Source organism: Antennarius striatus, chromosome 4 (assembly GCF_040054535.1).
Source record: "Antennarius striatus isolate MH-2024 chromosome 4, ASM4005453v1, whole genome shotgun sequence".
NCBI lineage: Eukaryota > Metazoa > Chordata > Actinopteri > Lophiiformes > Antennariidae > Antennarius > Antennarius striatus.
The window spans coordinates 7,881,946-7,899,868 of NC_090779.1; the positions used below are offsets into that span (position 1 = coordinate 7,881,946).

General features: G+C 39.8%; 2 protein-coding genes across 2 annotated transcripts; both read left to right on the plus strand.

Annotated features, from left to right (window-relative positions):
• The first annotated feature begins 356 nt into the window (after positions 1-356).
• Positions 357-11,660, plus strand: myo5c (myosin VC). Its single transcript, XM_068312478.1, has 40 exons — positions 357-495; positions 958-1,068; positions 1,162-1,333; positions 1,417-1,561; positions 1,649-1,805; positions 1,912-2,055; positions 2,125-2,206; positions 2,496-2,603; positions 2,685-2,791; positions 2,864-3,129; positions 3,212-3,293; positions 3,382-3,522; positions 3,621-3,743; positions 3,871-3,954; positions 4,043-4,174; positions 4,281-4,378; positions 4,466-4,552; positions 4,630-4,741; positions 4,838-5,049; positions 5,287-5,452; positions 5,553-5,699; positions 5,775-5,939; positions 6,046-6,139; positions 6,213-6,276; positions 6,387-6,661; positions 6,745-6,808; positions 6,898-6,978; positions 7,079-7,259; positions 7,361-7,454; positions 7,549-7,612; positions 7,690-7,858; positions 7,938-8,022; positions 8,092-8,190; positions 8,308-8,462; positions 9,940-10,029; positions 10,134-10,284; positions 10,354-10,639; positions 10,724-10,898; positions 10,998-11,078; positions 11,174-11,660. The coding sequence occupies exons 1-40, from the start codon at positions 469-471 to the stop codon at positions 11,324-11,326; spliced, it is 5,229 nt and encodes a 1,742-aa protein (XP_068168579.1). The 5' UTR covers positions 357-468; the 3' UTR covers positions 11,327-11,660.
• Positions 11,661-13,083: 1,423 nt separating this feature from the next.
• gnb5a (guanine nucleotide binding protein (G protein), beta 5a) lies at positions 13,084-17,890 on the plus strand. Its single transcript, XM_068312479.1, has 11 exons — positions 13,084-13,281; positions 13,754-13,890; positions 14,082-14,123; positions 15,054-15,130; positions 15,211-15,343; positions 15,644-15,787; positions 15,887-15,978; positions 16,353-16,401; positions 16,479-16,575; positions 16,690-16,856; positions 16,947-17,890. The coding sequence occupies exons 1-11, from the start codon at positions 13,146-13,148 to the stop codon at positions 16,956-16,958; spliced, it is 1,086 nt and encodes a 361-aa protein (XP_068168580.1). The 5' UTR covers positions 13,084-13,145; the 3' UTR covers positions 16,959-17,890.
• Positions 17,891-17,923: the final 33 nt, after the last annotated feature.

The following is a 17,923-nucleotide window of genomic DNA, read 5'->3' on the forward strand; positions in this document are numbered from 1 at the left end:
GACGTTGCACAATAATTATGTTCCTCATCTATTTACCGTGGAACACCCTTAACTTGCCATCTTCATGGACTGGTTTTATTCCTGTAGTGCATTTAAATGTATCTTAAATGAAGGTAAGAGTCAAGATAATTAACTAGATAAAAATCAACAAACTAATAGGTATATAAGAAGTATATAAGAATTAAACTTTGTAATAAAATTAATCAAAGAAACGTCTAAAATTAGCGGTACTCCATTGTCTATGGTTAATCACTGATCAAATGATTTTTATTTAGTTTTCGCCGCAAAAACTTCAATTTGAAAAGTTTAACCGGAAGTTGCTGGGTAGCGTGATCTACCTTTACTCTAATGGCAACCATAGAGATGAGGTGCTTGGAGGGCGGACGATGGCAACCTGAAAAGTATTGATTTAACAAGTGATCAACGAATTCCGTGCCTAAGAAGGAGTGGAAATCGTAATGATTAGTTATGGCTTTGCTGGAGCTGTACACCCAGGTAAGAGAAAAGTTCACCGTGGTTTAATTTAAGTTCCGAGAATACAGCACTGGTCTAACAGACATATGGACACTTTGATAGGCTCAGGGAAGTTGCAAGGATGTAGAGGCTGGCCAGCACACACATACACACACCTACACACACCTACACACACACACACACACACACACACACACACACACACACACACACACACACACACACACACACACACACACACACACAATTTGCCAGTTTGGGATCAATAAAATCTATCTATCTATCTATCTATCTATCTATCTATCTATCTATCTATCTATCTATCTATCTATCTATCTATCTATCTATCTATCTATCTATCTATCTATCTATCTAAATCATCCTACTCTGTTAAATAAATGCCCTCATATGGGTACTCTCATATCTTTAGAGTCACAGCAATCACTTATACATTATTGTCATCATTGCTGTATTTTCCCTCAGTACAACAGAGTGTGGATACCAGATGCAGAGCATGTGTGGAAATCTGCAGATATTATAGGAGACTTTCATTTTGGGGACAATGTTCTTGAGCTGCTTTTTGAAGATGGAACTGTAAGTACAAAGCGACTAATAAAATTTCTGTCAGTGACTTTATGATGGTGAAAGGCAACTACTGACACTTTTACATAATATGCCACTGCACAGGAGGAGTATTACCCCGTTGACCCTTTAAAACCACTCCTCCCTCCGCTTCGCAACCCGGACATCTTGGTGGGGGAGAACGACCTCACGGCTCTCAGCTACTTGCATGAACCTGCAGTTTTACACAATCTTAAAGTGCGATTTGTGGAGTCCAGAATCATCTATACCTATTGTGGTACTGTTTTACTTCAGGACAAAGGTGCAGGTTGTCAGCAGCTTGTGGTCTTGGCTCACACTGTGCTGTTTCCTCATTTACAGGTATTATACTGGTTGCTGTAAATCCATATAAACAGCTTCCTATTTATGGAGATGCCATCATTCACGCCTACTCAGGCCAGAACATGGGAGACATGGACCCTCATATATTTGCAGTGGCAGAGGAGGCTTACAAACAGATGGCCAGGTAAACAAAAGCTGGAATAATGGCATGTGTTCGAACAAGTACAAGATATAGTCCCATTATAACAGAGTACACGGTTTGTTTTCTCAGAAGACATAAGAACCAGTCGATCATCATCAGCGGTGAATCTGGAGCTGGGAAAACTGTGTCTGCCCGATACACAATGAGGTATCTCGCTGTTGTAAGCAAAACTGGAAGTAAGACTCGAGTTGAAGACAAAGTGTTGGCATCAAATCCACTCACAGAGGTATGAAGTCTAGAAAAGTGATAACACTTTGATGTCATTACTGTGACAATATTAAACTAATTGTGAGCTTACTTGATCCCACTGATACAAGGTGATTTTCTCTCAGGCTATAGGTAATGCAAAGACCACAAGGAATGATAACAGCAGCCGTTTTGGGAAATACACAGAGATCAGCTTTGACAAGAAGTACCGGATCATCGGAGCGAACATGAGGACCTATCTCCTAGAGAAGTCCAGAGTTGTTTTTCAGGTAGTACATGAGACGGAGATCGTAAATGTCCAAGAAGTTTGTTAATGATTTCGCTTTTGTTTTGTTCAGGCAGACAATGAGCGGAATTATCACATATTCTATCAGCTCTGTTCCTGCTCTCATCTGCCAGAGTTCCAGAATCTAAGACTCTGTGAGTGTTTTGAGTCCAATCTCATTCATGTAGAACACATTCCTGAAGTCTTACAGACACTGCTACTGGGCATAGTTTCATTGTAAGTGTACTCTGGAGGTTTAATGGCCATGAAACCCAGGACTCAGTGGAGAGTTAGCCAATTCCATCTGGCCAGTCAACACCTCTGGATCTTTTGATAGGAGAGAGGTGTCTGCAATATCCTGATGAGCCTGTTGATGGATGGATGGATGGATGGATGGATGGATGGATGGATGGTGCCTCATTCTTTTTCTCCTTTCTTCTGAAGTGAGTGCAGATGAATTCCGTTACACCTGTATGAGTGGTGAGGTCACTATAGAAGGCATAGATGACAGAAAATACATGGAAGAGACTCGACAGACCTTCTTCCTGCTGGGTAGGAACCAGCTCAGCTATCAGACTTTATCTGTTTAAACATACAGGTGTACATTTTAAGCTCTTCTTTCTGATTTTTCAGGACTGGAGGAGGACTTTCAATCAGATGTGTTCAAAGTTTTGGCAGCCATCCTGCATTTGGGCAATGTGGAAATCAGAGACTCTGGAGGTGACAAATCATCAGTTCCTGTGAGTCTTTAATCTGATTAACTAACCACTTTAAACTGACTCATTACCAAACTTGATGTGCCTATTTTCCAGGGCAGCGATCCACACCTGGAGATCTTCTGTGACTTGCTGGGCGTGGAAGCAGAAGGGTTGGCGTGTTGGCTATGCCATCGGAGGATCATTCTGGTGGCAGAGACGGTTGTAAAGCCGGTACCCAAGGAGCGGGCAGTAAATGCCAGAGATGCCCTCGCCAAGCAGATCTATGCCCACCTTTTTGACTGTATTATAATCAGGATAAATAAAGCGCTGCGGGTTCCAGGAAAACAACATGCCTTCATTGGTGTCCTTGACATATATGGGTAAGGTAGACACGGCATTTCCTTAGCTTCTTATAACTGGTCTTGCCTCAGCTGTCGTCGCTGATATGACCTTTGTCCTTAGCTTTGAAACATTCAACATCAACAGCTTCGAACAGTTCTGTATTAACTATGCAAACGAAAAGCTTCAGCAGCAGTTCAACCTGGTATGCGCCACAATCGTCTCACAACATCGCAAAGCTCTGAGAAAATCGTGTTCATTTAAGGGTTATTCTCTTGATTTTCTCCAACCAGCATGTGTTCAAGTTGGAACAAGAGGAGTACATGAAGGAGGACATCCCCTGGACGCTGATAGACTTCAATGACAATCAGTCGGTCATTGACCTGATCGAAGCAAAGTTGGGGATCCTTGACTTACTTGATGAAGAGTGTTTGGTAATGGAACAGACATAACGTGATTATTTTATGTTTATTTATTCTCTTCGTTAATTTATTTTTCTGTCCTTGTGATTTGTGTGATTGCCCCTCCCCAGTTTCCACAAGGCACCGATCAAAGCTGGCTGCAAAAGCTGTTCAACTACCTGGAAGTCAACCCTCTGTTTGAAAAGCCCAGGTTATCAAATGAGGCTTTTGTAATTCAACACTTTGCAGACAAGGTGCTTCCTGCTCACCCTCACAAACACATTCCCTGCATTAAGCAACAGAAAGATCAATCGTGATATTTTCCACCTCCAATACTTTTCCCTGATAGATGCTTTTAATAAATATTGTTTTCATTTACAGGTTGAATATCAATGCAGAGGTTTTCTTGAGAAGAACAGAGACGCTCTGTATGAAGAGCTGGTTGACATTATGAGACTCAGCAAGGTAATATTGGAGTGGTTACAATACTCAGATTTCATTACATCCAATCCATGGAGTTTAATCACATTCTTGTGTTTGCGACTGTTATCAGTTTCCTCTCTTGGCCAACTTTTTCCAAGAGGAAGAACAGCACTCTGGGAACAGCAGAGGTGTTAAAGTGCGGCCTGCCAGGCCCAGTGTGAAACCAGCCAATAAACAGCTGAGAACCTCTGTGGGAGATAAGGTGAAAATGTTGACTCACTGGAGGTTGACCTCCCTCACTATAGCCTCCGTAAAACTGTATGCTGTATTTACCAATGTTAAAGAATCACGTGGGCGTTGTGGTTTAGTTCAGCAGCTCCCTCTCTTTACTGATGGAAACACTGAATGCGACCACCCCTCATTACGTGCGCTGCATTAAGCCCAATGATGAAAAGCTCCCGTTTGAGTGAGTACTCACAGAATAATGTTTGACACCATCTGCTCTGAGTTCTCTCAGTTTTGGATTTAAGTGAGCGTTTTCTTGTTTTTTGAGATACGACTCCCATCGGGTGGTGCAGCAGCTACGTGCTTGTGGGGTCCTTGAAACCATTCGTATCAGTGCACAGAGCTATCCATCCAGGTGACTCCAGAATCTATGTTCGCCAAATTACGTTTTTCACAGAATCCTATTATAATGACTGCTCATGACGTCTGCAGGTGGACGTACATAGAGTTTTATAGCCGATACAGTATCCTGATGTCGCATCAGGAGTTGCACCTCATCGACAAGAAACAGACCTGCAAGAATGTTCTGCAGAGGTTGATTCAGGTTTGATGCCTCCTTTACTGCAACTTAAAGCATTATGGTCCCACATTACAATTGTAAACTCCATGTTTGTGTGTCAATGTGGTCTTTCCTCTCCAGGACTCCAACCAATACAAGTTTGGCCGGACAAAGATTTTCTTCCGAGCCGGTCAGGTAGCGTATCTGGAGAAACTGCGCCTGGACCGGCTGAGGGCGGCCTGCGTGACCATCCAGAAACATGTCCGCGGGTGGATCTGGAGGAGGAGATACCTGCGAATGAGAGCAGCAGCCATCGTCCTCCAAGAATACATCCGTGGAAAAAGGACAGTTCGGTAATTGAGTAATTTCTTGTCGTCTTCAGCCAGACAAGTCATGTGGGACAAATTTTAATTTACAGTGGTGGGCTGGTCAAAAGCAGGAAGGGTTTGGTGAATGGGAAACAAGACATAAAAACAAAGAAGCAACGCTGTTGGAATGTGGTCAGATTTTTTTCTTTGTGCTGTACTCAATTACAAAACTCTCAACTTTTCACATGTTACATCCTGACACGCACTCATTTTGCTGTGTAGTAAGGCAGTGAGTGCTGCAACACTGAAGCAGGGCTGGGCATCAGTGGTGATCCAGAGATACTGGAGAGGATACCGCATGAGACAGATCTACCAGGTTGTTCTTCTGGCCTCCATCACCATCCAGGCTTTCACACGAGGCTGGCTTGCCCGTAAACGGTACAAGAAGGTCTGTGGCTGAAAGTTAATCAATGAATAATTCCATTTAAAATTAAATATTCGTTCTATCAAAATGTGATCCATGCCTTCACATCTCTTTGAATTCGCAGATGATTGAGGAGCAAAAAGCTCTGGTCATACAGAAGTATGCCAGAGCGTGGATGGCACGGCGGCGATTTCAATCCATGCGTCGGCTGGTGCTTAATGTTCAGCTCTCCTACCGGGTGCAGCAGCTCAGGAAGAAGATTGATGAGCAGGTAAAGCGGCTTCTCGTGTAATTTCAACCGTAGCTTTTACGCATCGGTTGTAACTGAATCCCCTTGTCCGCTCAGAACAAAGAGAATCGTGGTTTGGTGGAACGGTTGACAAGTGTGGCCACCGCCCACTCTCAGTCTATGGAGAGGCTTCAGGGTTTGGAGGGACAGCTGGAAAAGCTGACCAACCAGAAGGCCTCTGTCGAAGCAAGAGAAACGAAAGCGAAAGAAAACGCCGACCTGGTCCGTGTTGAAGTAGATATTGTTAATTTAATACTGTTGTTCACGCTTTTTTTTTTTTTTTTACACATGAAGCAGGTGTAATGAGACTTTCTTACTTGCCTTCCAGATAATTGCGCAACTTCAAAAGGAAACAGAGACACTAAACCTTGAAAAACAGAACTTTGTAAAAAAGTTTGAAACTTTCACCCAACAGACAAAAGGTAATAAGAGTTCTGATTTTCTATTTTCATTGTCATTTAGAACAAATTTGTGAATAGTTTTACATTTTTATAGATGGCTTTGATCAAATGACCAGGAAACTTTTAGAAGAGAAAGAATATGAGGCACTGCTTAGAAGGTAAGATATTAAAATGTGCAGATTTTGACATGGAGGAAATATTTCTTCAAGACAAAGCAGATTTTGACTTCATTAACTATTCAGTTAATTGAAAAGATATTTCTTAATAGAACTGCAGAGAACACCATTGACATCCTGAGACAGGACCATGAGAAGGAGGTGGAAACACTCAAAGAAGAGATAAAGAGATTGAAAGAAGAGAGAATCAGTCTGCAGAGAACCGTAGAGGAGAGGGGGCAGGTGAACTGTGACCTGCAGGAACAGGTCGCTCAGCTTTCCAAACATGTCAAGGTCATTCCTGAGCTGCACAGAGATCTTAACAACTTGCAAAATCAGAAACTCAATACGGACCAAAAAATGAAGCAGCAGTCAGATGAAGCCAGAGGTACAGGCTGACGTGAAAACGCTGCACACTGATGTGTAAATGAGAAAGTATTTGGAAGATGATGATTGAATATTTTTCCTCAGCCAAAATGAACGACATCACCAGACAACTTCTCAGTGGTGTTGTAGAAGACGATGTTCTTTTGGGGTAATCGCGATACCCAGTTTTTCTCTCTCTTCTGTAGTTCTGAATCTTGTTCAGGAATTGAATCTCACGTACTGTATGTCCCTCCGTAGGTTGATTCCACACAATTCTGAGAAGATTTGTGACAGTGAAGATTTGATGGAAGTCTTTGATGGTCTACACAAAGCTACCAGGTCTGTTTTAATGTTTAATGTTTGATTAATAATCAGTCCATTTGCTTTATATTGGTATTATGCACATGAGTGACAAACATGTTTCTATTTTTAATTGGAGAATCCTGGAAAACCACATGAAAGAGCAGAAGGAAATCTATGAGAGGCAAGTGGAGGGCTTGAAATTGAAAGCCGACCACCTTCAAAATGAGAACAGCCAGTTGCAAAACTTGTTCCAGGAGAAAAGTAACGTCAATGAGTCCATTCGCCAGGAAGTGTCCAGGCTCAGCAGTGAGAACTCGGTGTGTCATGTCGTTTTTTGATGCCAAACTGTACTCTTAAAGCCAATGAGACACAGACTTTATTGTGATCTGAACTCTATCTTAATTAATTTGATCCACAGGTAATACCGGAGATGAAACTGCAACTTTCAGAGCTGCAGAGACAAAACAAAGAATTAGAAGCTCACATAGAACAAAAGAAGATGGAGGTAGCAGGTAAAACTGAGTCTTTTACTCCCAAATGAACTCTTTCACATAGAAGTATTTTATTTTTTCTTTTGTTTGATATTCTGTTCACATCACCTGAAAGAAAAAACAGAAGAGATCAACAACATTTTTCAAAAGAAGATGAAAGAAGAGAGTTCACGAAGCAGGTAAGACTAACATTTGCATCTTTATTTAAGAATTAGTTGTATTTCTGAAGTCATTAATTTTGGGTTGTTTTTTTTAGGCACTTAGAGGATAAACTTGAAGAGATGGAGGAGTCTAAAAGGTCACTTCAAAGCCAAATGGAGGAGCTGGAAGAGGAGAACGACCGGCTGAAGAGGCAGCAGCTGATGGAGAACGAGGCTAAGACCAAACTCATACAGGAATCGTCTCATTTAACTGCTGAGATTATGGTGTGTGGTTCAAAAGAGGCCTACAATTCAACTTTGAATGGATGTCTTGTCTGTGTAACACATCTCTACTTTCTTCCAGGACTTAGAGGAGCAGCTTGACCAGAAAAACAGATTAGTCAAGAAACTTCAGAGTCAAATAAAGAGCCTCGAGGCATTTCAGAAAGGTAGGACTTGTGTGTGTTCAGCAAAATAAACATAGCTCCTCCTCATTCATGATTTTATTTCTCATACAGCCAAACAAACTCCTGCACCCGCTGCTCCCAAGGACTACCTGGGCATGTTCAAGTACAAGAGGGAGGATGAACCAAAACTCATTCATAACATCATTCTGGGTATTTGTCATCATGTTATTCTCATTCTTTTGAAATAAATGAAACATGAAGTTTGTGATGTTTGAAGTTTGTTTTAGCAGGAATCAGGAATAAATAGATGAACTTTGCTTCTCACAGACCTGAAGCCCAGAGGTGTGGTGGTTAATATGATCCCTGGCCTGCCAGCTTACATCCTTTTCATGTGCATCCGTCATGTGGACTATGTGAACGATGAAGCTAAACTCAAGTCTCTTATGGATGCGACCATCAGTGCCATTAAACAGGTTGTCTTGGTGAGATTCATCCTCAGTCACAGCTGTTTAGAACTCTAGAGTTCTAAATGAATAAAGAAAATAATTCAAAAGATATTACTCAGATTATCTTGCTCATGTGTTGACAGTAGTTCATTATTTTTGTATTACAAGGCTGAAGCGATTAAAATACAATCGTCTTGCCTTACAATGCAGCGGCAGTGGCTCGGTAGTAGAGCGGGTTGTCCAATGTTCCAAGATTGGTGGTTTGATTCTCGCCCAAAAACACCTGGAGTGTGAGCTGACAGCGGGAGGTGTCAGCTCACCTCTGGAGCACTGCCGAGGTGCCCTTGAGCAAGGCACCGTCCCCCTCACAAGCTGCTCATTGGGGTGCACAAAGAAGGAGGTGCCCGCCAGGTTTTAAACAAACTAGGTTCTAAGATAACTATAGTTTTAAACTAACTCACTAGGTTTTGAATTAAGTTTTAAACTAACTCGTTTTTGAACTAACTAACTAACTAACTAGGTTTTAATTAACTAGGTTTTGAACTAACTAGGTCTTGAGTTATTATTTAACATGAACTGTGTATTTATATTATTATTTAATTACATCCCGCTTCAAAATGCACTTTCAAGTACAAAACACGTTGGATGTTCTAATGTCATGTTGGAGTCGATGTGCTGCTGTGTTGAAGTAATGTAAAATACTGTAGTAAACGACCTCATTTTATTGATTATAAACATTTGTGTTTGTAAAATTCAAATTGTAAGGCAGGTTATGAGTTAATTTTGTGGTACCTTGTCCATACAATTTATGTATGGACAAGGTTTTTGGAAAAAAACAAACTTTTAAAATTGTGTCTCCAACTCTGAACTTTGCACAAATTCGGTAGAATGACCAATATATGCATGCGTGTGATTGACTGACATACTGCAGTGTGTATTCTTAATTTCCCTTTGGGGATCATAACAGTATATGAAAATAAAAAATGTGGCCAATGTGACTTTTACAGGTCTGTGTGAACAAAGAAATCAAATATGTTCAAATCAAATTCTGGTCATTTCGAGATAAATCAGACACACATCTAACTTCTGGTCATGTGATATTTGTGCAGACAGAAATCCAGATCATCAGTTGTTCACTATGTAATGGACATTTGTTAATAGCGCATTAATTTCAGTTTGAATACCATGAGATGTCGCACAGATATGATGCTATTTACTGTTGGTGATGGAAACTGTGCACATCACTGTTCAAAGGTCACATTGGAGCTAAGACACAAGTCACATCTGACTGAATGCGAAGAGGCAAATTAACCAAAACTGATCGAAGCAAAACAATATTAGCAATGAGGTTCACAATGTTACCCACATTATATTGATGATCTGTGTGATTTGGGGGATAAACAGCATGTTTAAAACATCACAAAGAATCACGTCCCTGAATAAAGAGAAAACAAAGTATTATTAAATAGAAGGTTTCTGAATCAAAATGAAAGCAAAATGTTTTTTCTTCCAGAGTTACGTCAAAGATTTTGAGTTGCTGTCATTTTGGCTGTCAAACACGTTTCAGCTACTCAACTGTATGAAGCAGTACAGTGGGGAGGAGGTCTGTATCTGTCGTGTTTATTATGTTTTTGTCTTTGTGTTACACCTCATACAATAGAGAGTACATTTTGATTCTTCATCATGTTTCTTTTTTTCTCACAAAAGGAGTTCATGAAACAAAATACACCTCTGCAAAACAAGAACTGCCTTCAGAATTTTGATTTGTCAGAACACCGACAGATTCTCAGTGACCTTGCCATCCACATCTACCATCAGTTCATCACTGTCACAGAAAAGAGCCTCACTCCAGCTATAGGTATTTGACACGGTGGATCACACTCCTATTTGATAGCAAACTTTAAAGCTTAACTTCTGTGTTCAACAGTGCCTGGAATGTTGGAGCACGAGAGCCTCCAGGGGATTTCCAGCATGAAGCCAACTGGATTCCGCAAGCGCTCCAACAGCACCTACGAGGACTCAGAGACCCACACCATCTCCTCCATCATTCAGCTGCTCAGTGTCTTCCACTCCACTATGAGCCAGCATGGCATGCCACACATCCTCATCACACAGGTCGTCAAACAACTGTTCTTCCTAATCGGTGCCACCACCCTGAACAACATCATGCTCCGCAAAGACATGTGTTCCTGCAGGAAAGGAATGCAAATAAGGTCAGTGGTTGTTTTCATTAGGATAAAAGAGCTTCTTTTTTTTTTTTGAAGACAAAAATGAGTTTTTTTAGCTTTTTTGTTTAGGTGCAACATCAGTTACTTGGAGGAGTGGCTGAAGGAGAAAGAACTGCAGACCTCTAATGCTATGGATACTTTGAAGCCCTTGTCTCAGGCCGCCTGGCTACTGCAAGTCAATAAGTCCACTGATGGCGACGCCAAGGAAATCACTGAAAAATGCACGGAACTCAACCCTGTTCAGGTACTTCATTCACGTCACATATACTGTATTTTTTGTATTTTTACATGAGAAACTCCACTGCCTCACTCACGAAACAAAATCACGTTTTCAAATTTGTAGATTGTCAAAATTTTGAATTCCTACACTCCCATTGATGATTTTGAGAAAAGGGTGAGCTCTTCATTTGTCCGTAAAGTTCAGGTGAGCTCAAATTTTAGCATTATTATTATTTTAGCATTATGAAATACCTGCTTACTTGTCATTCACAAGAAATATGTCTACTACTTCGTTCTCAGTCATTACTTCAAGATCGTGATGGATCCATACAACTGATGCTGGACTCAGATTATCGTTTCCAGGTCACGTTTCCTTTCTGTCCATCTTCACAAGCTTTGGAGCTGCTGCAGCTCCCGAGCAGCCTTCATCTGGGTTTCCTGACCAAGATATGAGCTACAGCCAATGATTATCCCCGGCCTTTGGCTGTATCTTACTGTGCACCGTGATATATTTTTAACGCATTCTAATTTTTAATGACTAATGTACTACATAAGTTCAAAAATTCATGGCTATTCCTGGGGTTTTTAAGATACTGTACAATTTTCCACCCCAAGAAGGTCTGTTTTGATATTTTGGTCGTTAATTTCCTCTTGTTTTTGTTGAGAGGATTAAATCTGCAAATAGCGAATACAAAAATGTACTGAAACAATATTGAACCACTCAAAAATTGATTTCAAACTGTTTATTTAATTTTATCCAGGTATCTACGAGTCAAATATTAATAAAGCTTATCAGTATTTTGAGTCATTTGTTCAGTTCAGATGTATTCCTTTTTGAAACAGCTGTCTGCTTGATTATTGAGTGCAGTTGAATAAATTGTTTTATGTGATGACATCTTTATCTGTTTTAGGGAGGAAAGACACAGATCCTAACCAGTTAAAACTTCTCAGTATCCACAAGATCTGTTCGATTCACAAAATGAAACATTCCAGCCAGAATGGTTCCAGAGTTTTAGATGCTTGAGTACACACTGAGAAGTAATGCTGCATCCCCTTTGCTGCCAGAGTAATGTGCTTTTTGTTTCATCTTTCGATCTGCAAAGGTTGCAAAGATATTTGGTTGACAAACAAATGGATGGACGGACGAACACACGAACACTGAAAATTACAATACATCAACGCTGTGAAGCGGGATGTAAAAATTTGAATAGAAGTACACCATAGAGTAGGGAAAGACCTCTTATTTTATCCCCCCAGGAATAAATAAGATTGGGTTTCATCCTAAATTGTAACAACAATCACCTACAAGTCTATAATTTCAAAAACAACTATGGCTATTGTGTGTCGATTCATCAATAGAAACGATATCTGTCAGAGACTCAACTGTCAGATTCCTTGTATGTGTCCTCATTCTAGACCAGGAATGATTGTGATAGTACAGAAATGCTATGAGTTTGAATGGGTGCTTTATGCACATTTTAACCTGGCAACACAGAAGCTACAATCAGCATAATGTCCATTTAGACATCAAATTCATCTCTGAGTACAAGTGGCTGCTTGTTTCTGATGAACAATCCTTCATGCTTTCCTGAGAATAAGAGTCTTATTTGACTGCTGGAATCTAATCAGCTAATCCGTGAGGCCAAGTGGACGTCTACGCCAACGTAAAAAATGTTCCCTCATAATTTCTAGACATGTTTGGAAGGTATGGACATGGAAAGAGAAGTGAGAATGGAGTGTACCACTTAGTGTGGAGTGCAATAGTCCATATGTTCCTGGGCTTTTTTTGGTATTTCTACTGGCAGTGAGAACTTTTAACGTTCAAAATTTAGACTTAACATATAGCATATACTGTATATCTGTATTTAATGTTGATTAAATTCATTTAATTTTTACATAAGGTATTTAAAATTTGAATTCAATACGAAGCAATCATTTTTTACTTAAAAACTTGTAATTAACATTAAGATTAAATGTGTTTAGTTTGAATTGATAATCGCCTTTGAAATTGATATATTAATTTTAAAAAATTACACATTTTTATACTTATACATATATGACTTGTATACACATTATGTAATTTATGAATTATATCCACATAGTTTTTAAATATAATTATAATACATCTATACATATACAGTACACCCCCCCCTCCACCACCGCTGTAAAGTGGAGGAGCATCTTCTCCCTGTGACGTCATGACAGCAGCATCAGCTGTTAGCTGTGCTTTAAGCCTTTTCGCTGCCGATCGCTGCCTGCACAAAGGAAATATATGAGATCCCCTCTCATCCCTGAAATGGCGACACAGGAGGTACAGCTGAACGAGACTCTGGCGCATCTCAAAACCGAGTCGGAGACGCTCAAGTCGAAGCTGGAGGAGGAAAGAGCGAAGCTGCACGATGTCGAGCGTGAGTTCTGAAAATGGAGAGGCCTAGATTTATCCCAGCGTCTCCAGTGTGACGGGACGAATGACCGCCGGTTGTCTCTTTGCGATCGAGCGTCCACCAGCCTGCGGTCGGTTGAAGACAGTTTCGTGACCATTAACTGGTTATTTGCCGGACATTACCTCAAGCAGGCTGCTTGTTTGCCTCCCAATTTTACAGCCCAGTGCGTTCACCTAGTGGTTTTGTCCAATCATGTCTCAGCAGTCAGGCAGCAGCAGAGATGCTGGGTGGAATAGGAATGAACAGGCCTGCAGATTATTCACCAGTCTAACACAAATTGATGGAGAACCTGAGAGATTAAAGATTGCTTCTATAGATTTCCTTTCAGCCTAGGCCTACTCTAATCCTAGTCGCTGCTATTAATATTATCCAAGGATGCATGCTGCTGGGTGCTTAATGGAAGTGCATCCTCTTGTGTTCATGTGTGTTTGTGCAGTACATCAGGTGGCAGAGAAGGTGGAGGGGCTGGGTCAGTTCATCATGAAGACCCGGAGAACCCTGAAGGGCCATGGCAACAAAGTTCTGTGTATGGACTGGTGTAAGGACAAGAGGAGGATCGTCAGCTCCTCACAGGTGACACAAATACATACACGCGTGCACACACACACACACACACACACACACACACACACACACACGCACACGCACACACACACGCACACTGCTCCTGCTGCTTTGTGTTTGCTCTGGTGGTTAATCTGAGAACCAGTTTTTAATTGAAAAATTATGTTTGTATTGCAATTATTTCTGTTTTCTTCATGCAGGATGGAAAGGTGATTGTTTGGGATGCGTTCACTACCAACAAGGTAATTTTGTTGTTTTCAGTAAGATGGTATTTTATAATCATTATGAAGTTGCAGGGGATTTGAATGCTGTGTTTTGCAACTTCCCAAAAGTTTGAGTTTTGTTTTTCAGTGGTGTTGCAGTACACAAAGCAAACCTTCTGAATACTCTTAGCTGTTCTTTAAATCATTTACGTTTGACTTTATAACTTGTGATCATTCTTTTAAAGCACACACTTGTCAACGTGAATACAAAAGATGTACTTTTCAGATTTTTACATTTGGACTTATTTTGTCTGCAAAGATTAAATATTGTATTGAGTATTTAATGTTCCCCAAAATAAAATGTAAAATAAAGAAGTATCTCAGATTCCAAGCCCACAGAATAGGGACCACTCATCTGAATCCAAGTCATTCATTTACAAATATTTGAATAACAGCAAATATACATAATAAGGAGCATGTAATGTGTGATTTTCATATTATTTTAAGAATCAAATTACATTTGAAAGACAAAAATATGTCTGCATCTAACTTTGAAAATATGCTTTATGAATACAATTACTATACGCTTAAGCAGGAATCTAATTTTTGTCAAGGGTTGATATTTGTTGAGCATCTAATTGAAAATTATTTTGTGTCCTTTCTCATGTAAATAATCAAATCTAACAATCGTCATCGGTAGAAAGATACGGCACATTGAGGATCCATAGCAGGATATTTATAATCTAATATGATACAAAAGGTGCAAACTCTCCTTATTATAAACAAGGATGGTGGACATCTGAAACTACTGTTGTAGCTGGGATCTGACCAAAACGTGTCCAAAATGTCTCTTTAAGTGAACAAACTGGGATGCTGTTAATGTGAGACACCCTAAAGCTTCCTGTGCTGCTTTAAGAATTTGGTCTACATCACTCGCTCATGCAGAAATTGTCCTTAAATGTTTATAAGGAGCATGCAGTGACGATGCCTTGCACCTGGGTGATGGCCTGTGCTTACGCTCCCTCTGGCTGTGCTGTGGCTTGTGGGTGAGTGTCTAATTTACCGAGAATCTTTGACATCTGTATTTTCTGGTGTCCTCTTTTAACTAAATTTGTTCCCGCCACAGAGGCCTGGACAACAAATGCTCGGTGTACCCACTGTCTCTTGACAAGAATGAGAACTTGGCTGCCAAGAAGAAGTCCGTGGCCATGCACACAAACTACCTGTCTGCTTGTAGCTTCACTAACTCGGACATGCAGGTGAGAGCATCCTCCAACTACTGCTTATCTGTTTCATAGTTTCCCAAGATTTTACTCACTGCTAACATCATGCCTTACGATTCATTATTATTTCTCTCTCCATGTCTTATTAATGATAAATCACTACCCTGCATATTACAGTCAAAAGAAGTTGGTTAATAATTCAGAGCAACCCGCTGCTCCTAGTTTTACATCTGGGTCACATGACGTTTCACACCAGAAAAGCAATCCATTTAAAGCAGTGTCGGCACATTTCACTAAAGTTGAGACCAACTGTTATTCTACTTCATTGTGTTCAAGATCCTGACATCTAGCGGTGATGGAACATGTGCATTATGGGATGTTGAGAGTGGGCAGCTGTTGCAGAGTTTCCATGGACACGCAGCAGACGTGCTCTGCCTTGACCTGGCCCCATCTGAGACTGGAAACACGTTTGTTTCAGGGGTGAGTGTACCTCTTCTTCTTCCTCTGGTGTGTCTCCAGCTCTGACTGTTTAGACTTCACTGAAGTGTTTAAAATTTTGTACATTTACTGTTAATGCAGGGCTGTGATAAGAAGGCCAATGTTTGGGACATGCGTTCAGGACAGTGTATCCAATCCTTTGAAACTCATGAATCAGACATAAATAGCGTACGGTAAGTGATTGCTTTATAATTGATCTGTCAACTTTCAATTCTAATTCACCTGTACAGTAGATGAAAATCATATTATATTTAATCATCATTCATTGACAAAAATAAAGATAGTGTATTCTAAAATTTTTGTGGCTACAAATATATTATTAAATGTATTTTGTGATGCCTGTGCATCAGAAAAATAAGTAATCACAAGTTAAAATTGCAACAATCCTATTTATTTAACTTTTTTATTCTGAGCCACACTATCTGATTTAAATTATTACCACAACTAAAATACAATATATACATTTTCTATGTATAAGAATATGCCATCTTTTACATTTAGGCTTTAAGAGAGTAATTTATCCCTAAATGTGACTGTTCTTTAATAGGTACTATCCCAGTGGAGATGCATTTGCATCTGGCTCAGATGATGCTACAGTAAGTTATTATACATCCTCCATACAAAAACACATTGAAAATTGTCTTTGAAATTCAAACCCTGACCTTTGTTACAGTGCCGCCTGTATGACTTAAGGGCAGACAGAGAAGTGGCTATTTATTCAAAAGAGAGCATCATATTTGGGGTCTCCAGTGTTGATTTCTCTCTCAGTGGTAAGAATTACAGTCATTTCACTGCTTGTCTGTTTTCCATCAAACAACACATGATCATTGTCAGTAGTTTAGAGCATATTAAGTTAAAAGGTCTGTTTTGTTTTCATCTTTCAGGAAGACTACTATTTGGTGGCTACAATGACTACACCATAAATGTTTGGGATGTTCTCAAAGGCACACGGGTCTCTATTCTGTTTGGACATGAGAACCGTGTCAGCACACTGCGTGTTTCTCCAGACGGGACAGCGTTCTGTACAGGTTCCTGGGATCACACTCTTCGGGTATGACATGCCTTTCACTTTTTTGCCGATCTCACAACTTTATCTGTTTATTTCTTGTAATGTCTGTTTTTGTTTTTTGTCTTATTCCAGATCTGGGCTTAAGTATGAAGAAGCTGAATGTTCAATGGTAGACAGACGTACTGAAGACACATCGATGTTTCTGTTTGCTAGAGTACAATCACAGAGATAGAGACTCAGTTTTGGTTGAACATAGGGCATATCAATAGCATTGTATATACTCCTGTCTCATGGCCAGGATACATTTACATCTTTCAGAAAATGATTAAACCAAATGGCACGCTTGTATTACAATATGATTGAAAGAAAATTGCACAGAAGAACTTATGGTTGCGACATAAAGTGTAAAATGTATAACAAAGAAAATGACGTTGGTAGTGACTAGCATCAGCATAGGGTAGAAGTGACACAATAAAGTGATGTATTGTTTGTGCCCACATAAAAGACATTACTTGTTTATGAATTTGTTTTTTTGCACAAAAGTTAATGAAGGAATGGTGTTTGTGAAAGAAAACGTTAAATAAAATACAGCTGCAGTAGAAGAAGTGAGAGGACTCAGTTTCTCTGTCTTAGTTGCTCATATTACAGACTGAGAAAAGACGGTGAGGAGGATTAGAGTAAATGTAATGGTGGAGATGTTCAGATTGGTGTGTAGAAATTAATCAGTAACAGTTTTTAAAAATAATGTGGAATATCACAAGCACTGACACAAAAATATGAGCAAAATGGCAACTTCAGAGTTTATCAAGATGAAAATTGATTCTGAAATTGTGTGTATTCTAATTTCACATCCTCCGGACCCAACAAGCCTCCTCATTCCTAACAGCAACTCACCTGTGAATATTATTCTAAAGTTAAAAAAAGGACATTTTCAGCTAAATATAAAATACATCACTTTATGTTCAATCCATATGATTAAAAAATATTGTTTACCTCTCAGTTCTGTTGTATGTACACAATTCAACAGCAGACACCCTGAACCTGTGGTCCAAGATAAATACTAATATATTAAAATGATTTTAAATTAGAATCTATGATTTGTCACACAT